The 18211-nt window shown below is 42.0% G+C and overlaps 1 protein-coding gene across 1 annotated transcript; it reads left to right on the top strand.

Annotated features, from left to right (window-relative positions):
• Positions 1-8166: 8166 nt before the first annotated feature.
• Positions 8167-17986, top strand: LOC117269436 (uncharacterized). The gene is made up of 7 exons (XM_033646450.2): positions 8167-8304; positions 9053-9079; positions 9651-9768; positions 11763-13369; positions 13467-13602; positions 13697-13805; positions 16851-17986. Exons 1-6 carry the CDS (start codon positions 8274-8276, stop codon positions 13800-13802), a joined length of 2025 nt encoding a protein of 674 aa, XP_033502341.2. The 5' UTR covers positions 8167-8273; the 3' UTR covers positions 13803-13805; positions 16851-17986.
• Positions 17987-18211: the final 225 nt, after the last annotated feature.

Here is an 18211-nt window from a genome sequence, read left to right as displayed (position 1 = left end):
AACTGTCTAACAACTCTAGGGTCCGTCATGTGATGCCAATGGGCCCAAAAAGAATTTTTCCCCGTAGACTTACACTGTAAAATAGATTCAGTCTATTTGCTTTGACAACACTTAGAATATTTCTTTAAGTAATATTTTGAACAGAGAACTTTAACCTGTAACAGAGTATTTCTACACAGTGGTATCAGTGCCTATACTTAAGTAAAAGATGGAGGTACGTCACCCTCCACCGTCCTGTCCTCCGAAATGACCCAACAACACAAACTGAACATTTAAACCTTCGTTAAGGAGGATTTTTGACTTAGTTTGGTCTTACTGATAAATCACCAGATTGACATAAACAGATGTTCTGAGACATTTTATAATAAAAAGATTATATTCTACAAACGATTATATTCTCAGCACAAAGTCTACATTTCCACTAAAATACCAACAACTGTCTTTGTGCTGCCTGATCTGAATGAACCTGTTTGTTCCTCCCACTGAAACACTCAGAATTTCAAGGTCGGGAAAAAAACAAATACTTTGAAACCCACAAAAATGTTCAGAAACTCTTTTATCCTCTTTCAGTTTGATTACAGTTTGTTTCCTGACACATGAGAGTGAGGATTTAACTTTGTGTTTGGTTTAAATGATACTGGCACTGAATTATGACAATAATGAAACTTGTATCTAAAGTTTTTTCTTTAAAACATTATTTTAATATTATGCTTTTCACCTTATAAAAACAAACAACTCCGACAGTATCAATAAAACACAGCAGCAAAAACAAAGTAAAACTCTGACTTCATGGTACATGATGAACATACTGTAACCTATCAAAATATATACTGCACAGACACATAAATATGTTGTGGAGGTACAGTATAAATGGGATCACAGCATAGCATTAATGTATTCATCTAAATATTTACATATAAAGATAATCTTGATGGATTGAGAATATTTTTGACCCTTTACACATAATTACACTTAATTTTGCTACTCGTCAGTCTACTGTACTGCGCATCATCAACCCAGTGTGGTGGTAGCTAGCTTTGCCACTCATTCAGCAATTACTGCTAGTGACGCCATCCTGACTCAACAGCGTTGCTATGGAAACATTGTGCCAACCCTACAGGTCGCCTTGGTGAATAAGAGGGCCAGTTTTTTAGCCCCGTTTAGCATTGTTAACTATATTATTACTGTTAGCACCATTAGCAGTGACAGCACTGCTAATGGTGCTAACACAAGGCTAAAGTGGGTTTTATGGCTTGAAATGAAGCCACTTAGTCACCGGGGGCAACCTGGGGGGAGACTGGCGGTGGCTACCATGTTTCTGCAGTTGTGCTGTGCCAGTGAAGGGATGGCACTCCCAGCGGTAGCCTAATGCTGCGTTCCAGGCAAGTTTCTGAGCCCGTAAGTCACCACTTCAAGTCACAACTCACGACTTCATAGCATTCCAGGCAAGTCACGCCAAACTGTCAAAGCAACATGGCGGACCGTGCGGGGTTTATGTTTGTTTATGATCACTTCTGTCACCAAAGGTGCCGGTTCCTTGCTCATTTGAGCGAAACGGAGGAGAAACGGCACATAAGGTCACAGATGCTTTTATACTTTTTATTTAACGTTATCTGTGTGTTTGGAAACGTATTTTGTTTTGATTTATTCTTGCACTGGAAACTAGCTGTTAGAGCGGCTGCCAATAATGCGTTAACATTAGGGTTATTTTATGTCTATTTCTCACCGTGTATCACTTGCATCAACACTGCATCCATGGGGCTGCCGTTGTTGTTTAGAGGAGTAAGGTCATTGGTTTAGAGGGATGTGTGACATCAGAAAGCATAACTGGGAGTACATCGATCTGGTACGAGTTCACGGGTGGTAAGTTACGGGTTTGACTGCCGTTCCAGTGCACTTTCACGGGTAGAAGGTTGTAAACACACAAGTTACAGGTTGCCTGGAACGCAGCATAATTGCCAGTGACTCCCACCCAAAATGGTTGGTGCGCAGTGCAGAGTGGCCGAGGCTAACATTAGCTAACCAGTGGAGACTGGAAAGTGGGCAGTTAGCGCTATGTTAACAGTGATGCAGCAAAGAAAGACGAAAAATAATCAATAATTCACAAAAAAGTCACATTTTTCTTTTAAAAACATGAATAACAAAAAAGTTTCACTGTTTAAACTTAAACTGTCAGTTTGCCAATTTTCATTATTCAAATGTATTTAAAGAAGTCATCTACACTTTACATGTTAAGATATTCCTCTGGTATTACTTGAACTCTGGGTTTGTGCCATCCAAAAGTTCAACATCTGAGTGCACCGAACAACTTGTGTAATGTAAGAACTGAGTAAACATTAAAATTTCAAGTGGTAGTGCTGGTATTTTGAAGCAGGGTTGTTGCCTATCTGGAGTCAGTGTACATACAGTAGATGGCAGTTAGCTTACCCCCAGTTTGGAGAAGCAGACAGGAGTACCACCAGAGCCTCAGTGAGGTGGACAGGGACAGCAGAAAAACTGATAGCACTTAAACTGATACAGATTTATGCTGCTTTACCTATTAAACACAATCACCACTGACACCCTATATTGTTTTTGAACGTAACTGAAGTACATCTCCACTATTGCCCCGGACGTCTTTCGTTATCTCCAGGGTAGTTGGTGGAGGGCCCCTCCATTTTAAAAAAAGTACTTCTGCCTTGAATCGATGCTGTTGGAAAGGCGAAGTTTCGGTGTCGACACCGTAGCCTGATGTGCACCTCTCCAAAAATGTACACGCCACGGCAATGCAGACCTCCTGTTTATTTCCCTCAGTGGAAACAAAGCTTTTTACTTTAATTTCACAGATAAGAAATAAATTGTGAAGACAATAAAGCCTCCACTAAAATAGCATTTTACGTCTTGTGTGTGATTTATCCTGGCAAGTGGCAAGTGCAAGTGTTTGTCTGTGAATGCTGCGAGTTATAGTGAAGCTGATTTGTGTACTTGTGTTTGAAACTGTCTCTATTAAGCCATGTTTAATGCGCGTTTAATGTGTGTTTGATGCATTTTAACTTGACAGCACTTCACAGAAACCTCCACCGCCGACTAGTGTTTTGGAGGTGTAACTGCACAGTGACACAGACACACCACCACACAAGTATAAATGCTCAAAAGGTGTAGGCCATGTGCGTAGGGTCTGCCACACAAGAGTAAATCCCCCTTAAGAACCCATGGGGTCTCTTTTTGGCACATCATCATGAGGCACAGTGTTCCATATTGCTTTTGCAAGTGAATGAAAAAATAAGACAATAAGAGTAAAGCAGTTAAAGTTGCCTACAGAACCAGTCAGCCCACACACACACTCCGAATCTCCTCATCAACCCAACCCTTCATCTCCCCTGGGCATGGGTGCAGATCTGATGACAAGTTTGGGGGGGACACAATCAGTTGTGATTTTTTTTTTAATTGCACGCATGCAAATCATGCCCACAGAGCGCTTAAGATTGCCAGCATATTTCACGATTTCGTAGAGGCTCATCACCATCACCAATCATTCAAAAAGCACTACAAAGAGAATCATATGCTTACCTTTACTGTTTATTTCTCTTAAACAGCCAGTAGTACATGGAACCAGCCATCACCCTCCTTTTCACTGCTTCGCTGTTAGTTAATGCTACTTCTAGTTTCAGGGTCTCAGGCATGTTACGTCCACTCACGTTCTCATCTCTCGCCTCTCACGGATTCCCATTTCTCCTCATCATCTTCCCTTTCTCCCAGTATATGGGACTACTGTATACATTTATTCAATTTCAATCATTTAAGCTATTTAGAATTGGGGCGGGGGCAATTTGTGTTTTTCAGAATTTGGGGGGGACATGTCCCCCCCCCCCCCCCCCGGGATCTGCACCCATGCCCCTGGGCTACGATCGCAACATAGATGTCGAACTTACAATGAATGATGGCATAATAGATACTAAACATGAGTCTATGAGGAAACATTTATACCCAGTTTAGACGCCCCTAGGAGCAGCATGGCAGAAACTGTAAGTGAAACATTTGGCAAAAAATTGGATGTTCAGTATCAGAGCCCCAAATTCAGTGTAATACATCAGACTATCTTCTGAAAAAAGTGTTTATTAGAAAAGATCGGCCTACAGAACTTCCGTAAAGATGGATTAACACTTAACACTATTTTGCCCAGACCATGTCACTGTAGAGCCTTAAAACTTTGCTTCTGACCTTGAAAAAAAAACAGTCCACTAAATCCACGACAGTATATTTGTAATACATGATGAAGCGGGGTATTGGGATCAATCAAAACTATGACACATTGCAGTTTCTCCTGGGTTGGGCCCTTTTTATGAGTTAGACTGACTGGACTGTCACTACACACTGTCTGCAGGGCAACACAAACACCACCCACACTATGATAGTCACATATTAGTTTAAGACAATCACTGCCCGAGGTGTGTGTTCACCTCCGTGTTTAGAGAAGCTGGAGGGGAGGGCGCTGCTACAACACACATACAAACACACTTAACCTTAACCTGAATCTTCATCTCAAAATTTAACGATTTACATTATGGGGACTTGTGTTTTGTCACCTCCCCAAAAATGTAACTACATGTCGTGGCGACACAGACCTCCTGTCTGTTTCTGTAAGCTGAAACCTCAGTGGAAACAAAGCTTTGATTTACTTAAAGGCTCTCTAAGTCTTCCTAAGCTTGAAAACTTTTTGTCACATACAGCAAACATCTCCTCACGATCCGCTAGCTACATGTCCTCAGAATATGCTGTGAAAAAGTCCAGTCTCTGTAGGCAGCCCAGGCTCCGCAAATACATTTGGGTCCAGGCTGCACCAACCAGCCAGCGTGAGACCAGCGAAAGCAAGCACACGCACATGAACGCGGTGCCCATGTCTCACGGTCTCGCACAAGCACGCACACATGAACGCGATGCCCAGAGAGGCAGTTAGAGCTACAGGCTACAATGAGGCTAAAAGGCGAGCTAGCTCCGTTGTGTTTGATAACATTATTGAACGTAAACAGAAGTGAAGTGTTTTTGTTGTGCAGAGCATGTGCGGAGCCTGAGCTGCCTACAGAGACCGGACTTTTTCACAGTATATTCAGAGGACATGTAGCTAGCGGACCGTGAGGAGATGTTTGCTGTATGTGACAAAAACTTTTCAAGCTTAGGAAGACTTAGAGAGCCTTTAATTTCACAGATAAGAAACAATAAATTGTGAAGACAATAAAGCCTCCACAAAAATAGTATTTTAAGTCCTGTGTGTGATTTATCCTGGCTTCATTTGAGCAGAGGAAATCTCTGCTAGTTGCTAGTTGGTTAATTTATACAATGTAAAATGCCATAGGCTTGTGCTAATAATGTTAGCATGTTGTATATGTTTGGAAAACGTGTTTAGTATAAGACAGTTGTTTTGTTGGTGAACCTTGTGAGCTGTAATGGAGCCAAATGTTGTACCATTACCTTTGTTAAATTTTGTTGTTGTCCCTGGATATGAGAAAAGAAAAAGTTCACTAGCTGCTTGGCTAATTTATACAATGTAAAATGCCATAGGCTTGTGCTAATAACGTTAGCATGTTATATATGTTTGGAAAACGTGTTTAGTATAAGACAGTTGTTTTGTCGGTGAACCTTGTGAGCTGTATTGGAGCCAAATGTTGTAACGTTACCTTTGCTAAATTTTGTTGTTGTCCCTGGTTTTATATGAGAAGAGGAGAAGATCGCTAGCCGCTATGCTAATTTCTACAATGTAAAATGCCATAGGCTTGTGCTAATAACGTTAGCATGTTGTATTTGTGGGGAAAATGTGTCCAGATAAAGACAAGTGTTTGTCTGTGAATGCTGCGAGTTATAGTGAAGCTGATTTGTGTACTTGTGTTTGAAATGGTCTCTATTAAGCCATGTTTAATGTGTGTTTAATGTATGTTTTGAATCAACTAAACTTTACAGCACTTCACAAAAACCCAGACACCAACTAGTGTTTTGGAGGCGTAACTGCAGAGTGACACAGACACACCACCGCACAAGTATCAATGCTCAAATGGCGCAGGCCACATGCGTAGGGTACGGTGTAAACTCTGCATAGAGCTGACGCACAAGTATAAATCCGCCTTCAGAGGTAAATATTCAGAGGTGAGATAAGGTCACACAGGCCAGTCACAAGCAAACCTCAAGTTACTGTGGTGAGAATCAAGTCAAGTCATGAAATTAAAGCTAATGTTCGATGACCTGATAAGATAATAAATTAGCTAAAAAGACACATTCATGTTCCTTTCTTTGTAGGTTTTCTGATGATGGGTGAAGTTGGTTGTGGAGGTTTTTACATACTGACATTCACACACTGATTTTCTGAACTCTTGCTTCATGTTTATCTTTTGATCTGAAACCCAGATGTCTTCAGTGTACAACAAAAAACAAAGGAAATGGCCTTGAGTTCCGGTAGTATTGAGGGGACTGTATTTAAATGTTCTCTGGGTAGCTTTTACTTGTGTCAACTATTTTTTATTGTCAGTGGGTGAAAAGATTGTAACTTAAAAGCCGAGACCTTCCCCCAATTCCTGGGTTGCCTGTTACAGCCTGTGGACTGACGCCTGTGTAACAGACTCAGGCTGAATTTTTTGAGGAACTCCAAAGGATGTGACGTTACGCATGTTCCTGAGTGTCTTGCCTCTCTTCAGGTTTGCTACAGCCCTACAGTGTACAACAGTAGCTAACGTTAGCTAGGAAATGGAGTCAGCTAACATCAATAAACGACCAATATCCACCACAACACAGTTGCGTTATTTGCATTTTGCGGCGGCAGCAGAGACGGACCTTCACTTAGTGTGTTGTAGCAACTCAAATTCAGCCCGAGCAACACCAAGCACGGGGGTCTGACACCGGACAGCCCTGTTGGCCACCCTAATTCACCACTGGATCAGCAAACTTTCTGTTGCTGCTGTTACACAGGTTATACCCAGTGCTGCCGCTGGCCACCAGCTCGCTGTGAATTCCGGCACCGTGGTTTACGGTGACTGAATTTGAGTTGCTACAGCAGATAAGGTCTGAGCTGCAGTCCACTCTCCTGCCAGTGAAGTAGTGTCCTAGTGACGGAAGGATGGCGGACAAGGTTAGCTTCCTAATTCTTGTCTCATAATACTTTAACAGTCAACCTCCTTAAATGCTACATGTTGACAACGTATTAGTGACATTGAAAATCTAAAGCTGTTTCAGTTGTGCTGCTGATGAATTTCCTCGTCATGTGCTGCGGTCTGAAATGAAACGCAGTCTATCAGTGTTAATTTTGACAGCTATTTTAAATTTAGTCTGAGTCTTGAGATGAAAATGTTTATTAGTTTTAGTCACATTTTAGTCATTGTTGGAGGGGACTGTAAGTCTGTGATTACTCCCACTTACAACACATGTTGACTGAAACTCTGCGATGTAAAAAGAATTGAAGTGAACTTTGATATCAGTTCGAAGATCAGTGTCAAGTTCACAGAATAGCATAGAATATCTTTATTGCCGTACATGTGCAACAAAATTGAATGTAACCTCCTCAGTTCAAATAAAAGTAAAAAACAAAAGAGCTTATGAAAACATTTAGGAGATCGTACCGGCTGTAGATGTTCGCAAAACAGCATGTTGTCAGAAAGAGTAACAACACACGTACAGAAACAGCCATATGAAGCACCAAAAGAGAGAGCAATGAACCGCTGCGTCTATGCACGCCGCCATCTTTAAGTTTTAGCTGTATCTTACATTCTAGTGGACATTTTTCACAGATTTCAGATATATCAGGCTGAATATGGGAGAACTGTGCGTGTGATGCAGTTGACATCTTGGGTCTTGGGTTTGAAAATTTCATGTCATGGGCAAGATTTTTTTTTTTTTTTTTCATCAATTTAAAGACACAAGAGACAGTGAAGCATTTAGGAAGTTTAAGTTGGTGTTTTGACCAAGTATTGGGTCAGTAAACGCTGTTCTTAGGTGTGTGTGATGTTTTTAAAGTGAATATCTCGAGGCATTAATTCATTAGAACCAATGATTAATCCGCTGTCCCTGCTCCAACACCCCGGGAGTCTCAATTATTAAAATAAGATCCGAGTGTTTGATCTCAGATGTTCCACCTGTGAGGTGTGTTCTTAATCAAACAGTGTGAGTCACTGACAGTTCACAGCGTATAAATGATTAGGTTGATTCAAAGGAATTGTCACTTTCTTCTGGATCCTTGGAGCTGAAAGTTTATGGTTACAACAAGCCGAGTGCCGTGGTGAGCTGCCTGCAGAGCCGACTGCAGACCCGCCCACATGGTTTCACTCAAGTTCAGCCTGCTGGCCTGTGAGTAGTCTGATCTTTGCACCATCAATACGCCATATCTACAGAGAAATTATACCCAGAGTTAAATATTAAAACCAGGTATTTGTGTTGAGAAATTAACATTCAGAACTCCATTTAAAAAATAAATGTTTTTAATGTTAACGCTCTCTAAAAAAAGATGAGACAATCTAGAGCCAGAATTATTTCTTGAACTGTTCTGAGGACATTTGGTCCATGCATCTCGATTTAATCTGAAGTTTAGACTACTTTGTCCTTGACAGGGACTTTTTGACTTCATGAAAATAAAAATGGAAATAGATTTTGTCTTGTTTTTTTTCCTTTTAGGGGCTGTCAGTGTTTTTTTGTTTTTTTTCAATATCAATTCATCTACCAATCATTTTCTTGATTTGATTAAATATTACATCAGTCAAACTGTCCCAGTGTCCTTGTGTAGTCCTAATGTTAGAAAAGCTGAAACCAGTGACTGTCAATTTTCCATCAGTCGGCTAATCAACTGATGGAATAATTGCTGAATTGCTAATTTTTTTTCAAGATTAATATAAGGTTGCACTAAAACTAGGACCAGAGAACAATAAATTTCATACATTTCCAGATATTAAAGTGATATTCCACGCTCTTTTCTATTTTTAATCAATATCTTTGTGTATTGATCTGTATGTGCAGTGACAGGAATGCTGTACTCGTGTTGTAAGTGTTATTGGAGTGTGTTAAATGTCTGAATTTAACTGTTTGTGTGTGTGTGTTTTAGTGCTGGCCATTGGACTCATAGCATCAGGTAAGAATTTAATATGTCACGTGTGTTTCTACCTACTTAACCTACACTGTGGGGACATGTGCAGTATGTTACATTACGAGGACTCTTAAAAAAAACACAGGTGCCCATGAGGTAGATCATTCAAGAGCAACTTAACAACCTGTTTTGGCTCAAATCAACCCCGTCACAAATGCATTTCAAGTCTGACACACAGAAAGAGCAAAATATTGTCAGGTGAGGTGTGGTTGCTCTACAGACACTGAGGTTTGTGCTATCGCAGTTATAAAATTCATCACCCTATCTAACAACAACAGATAATTCTTTTTGCAAATACCTGTCAAAATAAAGTCTGTGATAAAGTATGACCATAGTAAGAAGAAATGTGAAGACGACTGTCATCTCCTCGAACATTATGCATGTTTTTCCTCACTGCTACATTTTCACTGTGTTTTGTCTGTGTACACTCTACTTTTTTGTCCACATGGATGTTTGCTTGGTCATCGATACAAACTTTGGGAGCTTGTGTACTTCAGATTTTAATGAATGTAGCTGTTCCTACTTGTAACTGTTGCTTTTTGCTGTGTGTCATCAGAAGAAGCACAAGCACGAAAATGCGAAGGAGGCAAAGATGGAAAAGGAGGAGGGGATGACAGTGACAGTGACAGCAACAGTGGCAGTGACAGTGACAGTGGCAGTGACAGTGACGAGAGGTCAGAAGATATTTCCAGACTCGTTTTCAGTATTTCTCTAACTTTATCACCTGCACATTTTCTGTCTTTCTGTAATAATTATAGATCTGGTGCAGCTGTTAGATCATGTGTCAACAGTTAGCTTGTTTTCCTCATTATCTCCACAGAGTGTCTCTGTTTGACTGACTTATTTCTGTCAACTTTTTATGTCACATGCTGATTACCTTGAGAATTCCACGCTGGTATTTAATATTATGGCATTGATCTCAGCTGACACAACACAGGAATAGACACATTTAGACTAAATGAGTATTGTTACTTGCTGTTGCATCCACATGCAGCAAAAAGAAACTTAAATTAATTGCAATAACTTTTTACATTTTCAGCGACTGGAAGTGACTTTTTGTAATAGTTTTTAATGAGAATGAAGCTTTTTGCTCGCTGTTTTTGCGCCATGTGCCTCGTGTTTCTGCGCTCTAGGCGCCTGGCTCTTTTGTTGGAGCGCTCTGAACTCCTTGAGTTGAAAAAACTTCACCTCAGAGCAGAAAAGCGCCTCACATCATCTCTGCTTTTTTCCCATTGTCCAGCTGGATGATCCTTCTGTGGTGGTCACAACAACAATTTTACAGTTGTAAACAAACAAACAGTTGTTGTTGGTAAACAATGGAGGAGAAACTGGTGGTAGTGGTTGCCGGATACCCAGAGCTATACGGCCTGACGATAGACAGCAGGTTGTCAAACTGCCCCCGAGTCATCCTAAAATATGCCTGATAACGTCCATGATGGAGGAGAAGCTCCTGGACCAACTGGTGGTACTCCCCATGATCCAGCCTCTTTTTTTTAAGGGTCTCATGTACCCACACAGATCTCTGTTTATCTGCTGACAGCCTCTCACCCTCAACCAGAGCTACACACAGCACCCTCTGCCTCAACATGGCAGGAACTAGCTGAGGTCAGAGTTTCAGAGTCGTTAGGGTCATGCATAAGCTCTGAGTTTCATAGTTTTGTCATTAGGGAACAAAACAACCACTCCACAAGCGCATGGCACTACACAGGAGAGCCAGCTCCTCAGGTCGAGACTTAGCTTTCCATTTACATCTAAAGGAAAAGGGACATTCCTTCGAGGACAGCAATGTTCAGATCTTGACCAAAGATGACAGATGGCTTGAAAGAGGCATGAAAGAAGCCATCAACGTCAAACTGGTATGACCATCATTAAACAGAGGAGGTGGCCTACGACACCACTTACCACCCACCTATGATGCAGTCCTGAGTTCCCTCCCGAAAGAGCTTAGTACCCATTCATACCTGGACCCATCTAACCCTAATGACCCTCATGATGGCTGACTGGTCAATAACTCACAGGTGACCCTAATGACTCCGAAACTTAGAGCTCACACGTGACCTCAATGACTCTTTTTTTTTATATATATATACTTTATTAATCCCCGAGGGGAAATTCAATTTTACACTCTGTTGTCAATTACACACAGGTCTGAACACACACACATGCACAAACTGAACCTATACATGCACTAAGTGGTGAGATGTCAGAGTGGGCTGCCCATGACAGGCACTCCGAGCAGTTGGGGGGTTTGGGGGTTCTTGCTCAGGGGCACCTCAGCAGTGCCCAAGAGGTGAACTGGCACCTCTCCAGCCACCAGTCCACACTCCACATTTTTGGTCCGGACAGGGACTCGAACAGGCGACCCTCCGATTCCCAACCCAAGTCCCTATGGACTGAGCTACTGCCACCCTCTGCAAGGGTTCACACCTGCACAGGGTTTAAAGTCTGTGACTCATAACCAGTCGGTTTGAGCTGAAGAAGCCTCTTAAATGAGAGGTGAAACGTCTTCAAGAACCTCAAGCAAGTCCAGTTGTCTACAGTACTGCACTTAAATAATGTGATGCAGCTTGAATATGGCACTGACTAGTGAACAATAGATCCGAACATGACCAATAAACTGCTGCATGATCAAATGAATAATCAATTATTCCTCTGTCTTCCTTTTCAGTTTAAAAAAAGCACAGTATCCCCGCGGGGTATATCCCTTCTCTCCAAGACAACTGTATCCACCCCCACCACATGGATGTCCTTCAAGAACAGCCATAAACCTCTTATCTGCAATCCTGTCACATTTCAAAGCATCGCCACATCCTGGACAAACCCAAATACCTGCACCACCTCCACACCCCGAAAGTCTTCACATACACATATCACAGCTTGAATATCCTCTGCCACCTGGTCCCTCACCTTTAGGACCTCTGTGGCCTGGACTTCCCGCACCACCTGTAGAACCTCTGCCACCTGGACCTCCTGCACCACCTGTAGAACCTCTGCCACCTGGACCTCCTGCACCACCTGTTGAACCTCTGCCACCTGTAGTACCTCTGCCACCTGCACCTCCTGCACCACCTGTTGAACCTCTGCCACCTGTAGTACCTCTGCCACCTGCACCTCCTGCACCACCTATAGTACCTCTGCCACCTGTAGTACCTCTGCCACCTGCACCTCCCGCACCACCTGTAGTACCTCTGCCACCTGTAGTACCTCTGCCACCTGCACCTCCTGCACCACCTATAGTACCTCTGCCACCTGTAGTACCTCTGCCACCTGCACCTCCTGCACCACCTATAGTACCTCTGCCACCTGCACCTCCCGCACCACCTGTAGTACCTCTGCCACCTGCACCTCCTGTACCACCTATAGTACCTCTGCCACCTGTAGTACCTCTGCCACCTGCACCTCCCGAACCACCTGTAGTTCCTCCGCCACCTCCACCTCCCGCACCACCTGTAGTGCCACCGCCACCTCCACCTCCTGCACCACCTGTAGTGCCACCACCACCTCCACCTCCACCTCCTGCACCACCTGTGATGCCACCTCCACCTCCTGCACCACCTGTAGTGCCACCACCACCGCCACCTCCACCTCCCGCACCACCTGTAGTACCTCCGCCAGCTCCACCACCCGCACCACCTCTAGTACCTGCGCCACCTCCACCTCCCTCACCACCTGTAGTACCTGAACCACCTGTAACTCCCTCAAAACCTCAAGTACCTACAGAATCTAAATCTCCCAGCAAACTTCCCAGCATACCTAAAAAGCCTAGTGGACCTATAGTGCCTATACAGCCTAAACATCCTAAAGAGCCTAAAGATCCTAAAGAGCCCATGAAGCCTATGCCTAAACATCCTAAAGAGCCTAAAGATTCTAAAGAGCCTAAAGATCCTAAAAGGCCTAAACATCCTAAAAGGCCTCAACGTCCTAAAATGCCCAAACATCCTAAAGAGCCTAAAGATCCTAAAGAGCCTAAAGATCCTAAAAGGCCTAAACGTCCTAAAAGGCCTAAACGTCCTAAAAGGCCCAAACATCCTAAAAGGCCTAAACGTCCTAAAAGGCCTAAACGTCCTAAACGTCCTAAAATGCCCAAACATCCCGGCAGTCCCAAAAAACCTACACATCGTGGCAAACACTCTGGCATTGGCAAATGTTGTTGCAAAGGTAAACGCTGTTGCAAAGGCAAGCAAAACTGCAAAGGGAAGTGTTGCTGCTGCAAAGGACAATCTTGCTGCAAGTCACTGGTGATCTGTGAGGGACGGAGCGGGAAGTTAAGATGCCGTAAGTTACTAGCTCCTGCACACACTGCCAGTTGTGTGCCATGGTGTACATGAATGTGTCTCATTGTTGCTCATGATTTCACTCTGTCTCTCTGCAGCTAAGGGGACAACAATCCAGCTGCGGTCCGCCATGTATGGTCGACAAAGTGGAGGTGTTTGCGCAGCAAAACAGCTGGAGGGAAACCTACAAAGCTTGACCTGCAGAAAAGATATCACCAACACTGTGACCAAAAGGTAAGACCACGTGTAGACAGACAGGTAACAAAAATAACAAGAAAAATGTATCAGATTGATCGCAAGTTTTTCTCTTTCCATCCCACTCTTCTAGCTGTAACAAGAAGTCCGAATGTGATATCAAGGCATCCAATGCACTGGCGGGAGACCCCTGTCCACTCACCAAGAAATACCTGTCTGTTGGTTACCAGTGTGTCTAAGGGGTAAGATAGTTTTCATTTTCTAATGTGTCTCAATAGTTCCGTTTCCACAAACACTTTCTGTATAGTACCTTTGGAACCAACAGTAACCCTTCAGATGCCATAAGTTACTAGCTCCTGCTGGTTCCTAAAGAGCCAAAGTTCCTTAAGAGCCGGTGAAGCCACTGCCTGTGAAGTCTATGCCCAAAGGTCCTAAAGAGCCCTGCAGTGAGAGTCTCTCTCCATGGGATATTTAAAAATAGCAGCTTTGTGCATTTAGTCCTTCTCAGGCAAGCTCAGGGGTTTAGTGTTGCTGTAGCCCACAGGAACGATGCTCTGCAACACTTTCTTTTTTTCCCCCAGTGAGGATTAGAATATATGCAGTTCACATAATCCGGTCCAAATTAATAGATATAAACGTGTGAAGATCCACTCATTACTAAAAGTGTCTGTCATCCAAGAGAGACAATAAAAACTAATGGAATGGTCAAAGTTGTCACAGTGAAATTTAAGGTGTGCTGATGGATTCACGTTGTCAACTCAGGCATTGAGTAACATTAAACAGGATAAAACAGGATTTATACTTGTGCGGCAGACCCTACACTGTAGCCTACGCACATGACCTATGCCATTGTGAGCATTTATACTTGTGCGGTGGTGTGCCTGTGTCACTCTGCAGTTACGCCTTCAAAACATTAGTCAGCAGCGGGGTTTCTAGGAAGTTTTCTGGGGGTTTAGTTGTCCAGTCCAGTCCAGTCCACTTTATTTATATAGCACATTTCAAAAACACAAAGTTACCAAAGTGCTGCACAAAAATACACATACAGAAATATACAGAAATCCACATAAAAATATACAGAATATCCACATAGGACTATACAGAAATACTCATATGAAATATACAGGTCATAGATACAGAAGCGAGACAGACAGTACAGCAAGCTCAAGGGATAAAATGACACAGAGACAGGTTGGTCTACTCGTCAACCAGAATCAAAAGCCAAGGAAAACAAGTGGGTCTTGAGGCGGGACTTAAAAGATTCTACAGTGGGGGCCATTTTAACATGGGCAGGCAGGTCATTCCATAGCCTAGGGGCAGCAGAAACTGCTTGTGTCTTTCTACCGTTCCACCATGGAGAGCATCCTCACATACTGCCTCTGTACGTGGTTTGCCAGCTGCTCAGTGGCAAACAGGAAAGAACTCCAGAGGGTCACCAAAATGGCTGAGAAGGTCATTGGGTGCCCTCTGCCCACACTGGAGGACCTTCATGGCTCTTACTGCCTCAGGAGAGCCAACACCATCCTGAAGGACTCCTACCACCCGGGCCACTTCCTGTTTGAGCTACTGCCATCGGGCAGACGGTACAGGGCCATCAAAACCAGGACAAACAGACTGAAAAACAGCTTTTTTTCCAGCTGCTGTAAGAGCCCTAAATAACTCTTGTCTGTAATATGTGCAATATACTGATACAACTGACACTACCTCTATATCCACTGTATATATACACACTACAGCCTCTCTGCACCTTATGTACATACCCTTTTCAATCTGTGCTTTTTAGACTGTGCCTATTTATTGTAATTTATCCTGTCTTTTTGTGTTTTTATTTTTACAAAGTTTTTATATATTTGCTTTGTTTTTTTGCACTGAATGGCCTGCACCTTACCTTTCGTTGCACTTGTTGCAATGACAATAAAGAAAATCTGAATCTGAATCTACCAAGAAGGCGCGGTCACCTCTCATTTTCAAACGGCTTTTTGGGACCACAAGCCGCAGCTGATCGGCCGACCTCAGTGACCTTGAGGGGATGTACACTTTTAGGAGGTCAACGATGTATTGGGGAGCTCGCCCATTCAGCGCTTTAAAAACAAACAACAAAATCTTAAAATCAATTCTAAAATTGATCGGAAGCCAATGGAGGGAGGCCAGGATGGGTGTAATGTGCTCACGCTTGTAGGTACCTGTTGGGAGACGTGCTGCCGCGTTTTGAACAAGCTGCAAACGCGCTAGGGAGGCCTGGTTTAGCCCCACATACAGTGCGTTGCAGTAATCCAAACAGCTAGAAACAAAAGCATGGATAAGCATGATTCAAAACACACATTAAACATGGCTTTATAGCGACAATTTCTAACACAAGTACACAAATCAACTTCACTATAACTCGCAGCATTCACAGACAAACACTTGTCTTTATCTGGACACACTTTCCCACAAATACAACATGCTAATGTTATTAGCACAGGCCTATGGCATTTTACATTGTATAAATTAGCCAAGCGGCTAGCACACTTTTCCTCTACTCATATGAAGCCAGGGACAACAGCAACATTTAACAAAGGTAACATTACAAAATTTGGCTCCATTACAACTCACAAGGTTCACTGACAAAACATTTGTCTTATACTAAACATGCTAATGTTAAATTAGCACAAGCCTATGGCAATTTACATAGTATAAATTAGAGTAGCAACAAGCAGAGATTTCCCCTGCTCATATGGGGCTAATGATTGACAGCTGGTGGACAGATTAGAAAAATAAGGTATTGTTCTATCCCTGACAAAGTGTAAAATCTTGTATTTTACAGATTTATAAAGTATATTTTCAAACCAAAAGGATTTGTCAAGATGGAAAAAAAACTCAACACAAAGAAATGATTCTCGCCTCAGTCAGAAAGACATATTCATATGGGGAAAAAAATGTGCCGAGATGTCAAGACTTTGCAGTGATTGCTTTCTATTGATACAACAGTGCACGTAAACAGCGTAGCCTTTTAAAATATATGTGTTAATTAAGAGGATTTTTCTGCCCATAGCTGTGCAACTTATGACGAACAATGTGGTTTTCAGTTAACATTTGACTTCATGTGTATTGTTGTCAATATATTGCCTGTTTATTGGTCTTATTTTTATGTGCATCACTTTTTATTGCATCCTCCTTTTATTAATTGCAGTTACATTATGTTCTTTATTTAGTGGCTCAGGTGGCTCCTGAGTGACACTCATGTCCTGTTGGAATAAGTTTTAGACTTGATACTGTTCTAATCTCGTCTGTCTGTGTGTCTTTTACAGAACCAGTCCTGTCGCTTAAATGGGAAGAAGGGTTTGGCCTCATTGTATGAATCTCTCTATCATCGTGTCCCAACTTTACACAACAACTAATTTGAACTGATAACAGTCAGAAACTGACTAAATAAAGTGTAGTTTAAAAGAACTTTGTTGGGGACTAAAATCAAATTTTGGGGTGTGGTGCTGTTGGACACTGTTCTGTCACTAGGCAACACTAAAACAAAATTAAAATAAATTGTGGTGCTCCAGATTGTTCACTACAAAAACAGTAATGACTAAATACATTGGAGTAAATTTTGGTAGTAGCATTAAAAAGTAATAAAAAGACAAAAACAAACCACAGCGGTAAACATGGAGTCCCACAGGGCTCCATTCTGGGGTCACTTACTTATGATTATAATATTAACTCGCTTTGGCTTTTAAATTTAAAATTGGCAGTCTGTCATGTTTATCGCTTAGTAACTGCAGAATTAATACTCACACATGACTACATCATATCAAACTGGGACATGGTGTCAATGATCTGTTCTTTATTTCTTTCTAAAACATGGAGAAGCAGCCGAACCATCAGCAACAAACCAGAATCAAAGATATGTGATTAAAGACAATTAAATATATATTATCATTATAATTACACTCATTACTATTGTTGTAGTAATAACTATTATAATTATTGTTGGTGGAAGTGTTATGTGTTTATAAATATATATATAAATAGTTTATTATATAGGTATCCTGAGTTACATGCTGTGATGTAGCCTGCTGAAGGACTTAAGTTATTGCTCTTTTTTTTTTCTTTCACTCTAATGGATGGGCTTGAAATTAACTTTATGGATCAAAAATGGCTACTGATTTCTAAAATGACCAGCCACTCTGAATTCTCTGCAGTCAAAATTTCAAATAAACCAAAAATCACAGGTAAAATTTAAAAGAATTCAGAGGATTTTGGCTTAAGTCCAATTCAGTAGGGTTCTGTGATATTTACAATCTCACTAACACCCCCAAATGTAAACAAGTTTGTACCCACATTCACCATGGTTACTGTGCGTTAATTTCAAGCCCTGCTGGTGTCTGTCGTCTTAATAAGAAGTAATAAAATTCAAATTGGTGTTTGAAAAATAAAGAATCATCTCATTGGACCTGTGCTGTCTTCGCTGTCTAATAAACTGTTTGTACGATGACTTGCTCACAATAACGAATGTATGCTAACAAGCTGACGCTCACTCTCTTAGTTTAGCGTGTTGGCATGCTAACATTAGCTAATTCGCAGCAAATAGACCCTTTAACTGTTAGCAAACAGTATGACATTTTTTGGTGAGTGGGGCTTAGCTGGAGGCAAATAAATTCTCCACAGACATTAGCTA

The sequence above is a fragment of the Epinephelus lanceolatus genome, chromosome 11 (assembly GCF_041903045.1).
Source record: "Epinephelus lanceolatus isolate andai-2023 chromosome 11, ASM4190304v1, whole genome shotgun sequence".
Classification (NCBI taxonomy): domain Eukaryota; kingdom Metazoa; phylum Chordata; class Actinopteri; order Perciformes; family Serranidae; genus Epinephelus; species Epinephelus lanceolatus.
Note: the sequence above shows the minus strand (reverse complement) of the source record. Positions and strands in the feature narration are given on the sequence as shown.

Coding starts and splice junctions, on each gene's coding strand:
- LOC117269436 (XM_033646450.2), top strand. CDS start 8,274: ATGGTTTCACTCAAGTTCAGCCTGCTGGCCT. Junction 9,080..9,650: donor CATTGGACTCATAGCATCAG/GTAAGAATTTAA, acceptor GTGTGTCATCAG/AAGAAGCACAAGCACGAAAA. Junction 9,769..11,762: donor GGCAGTGACAGTGACGAGAG/GTCAGAAGATAT, acceptor CTTCCTTTTCAG/TTTAAAAAAAGCACAGTATC.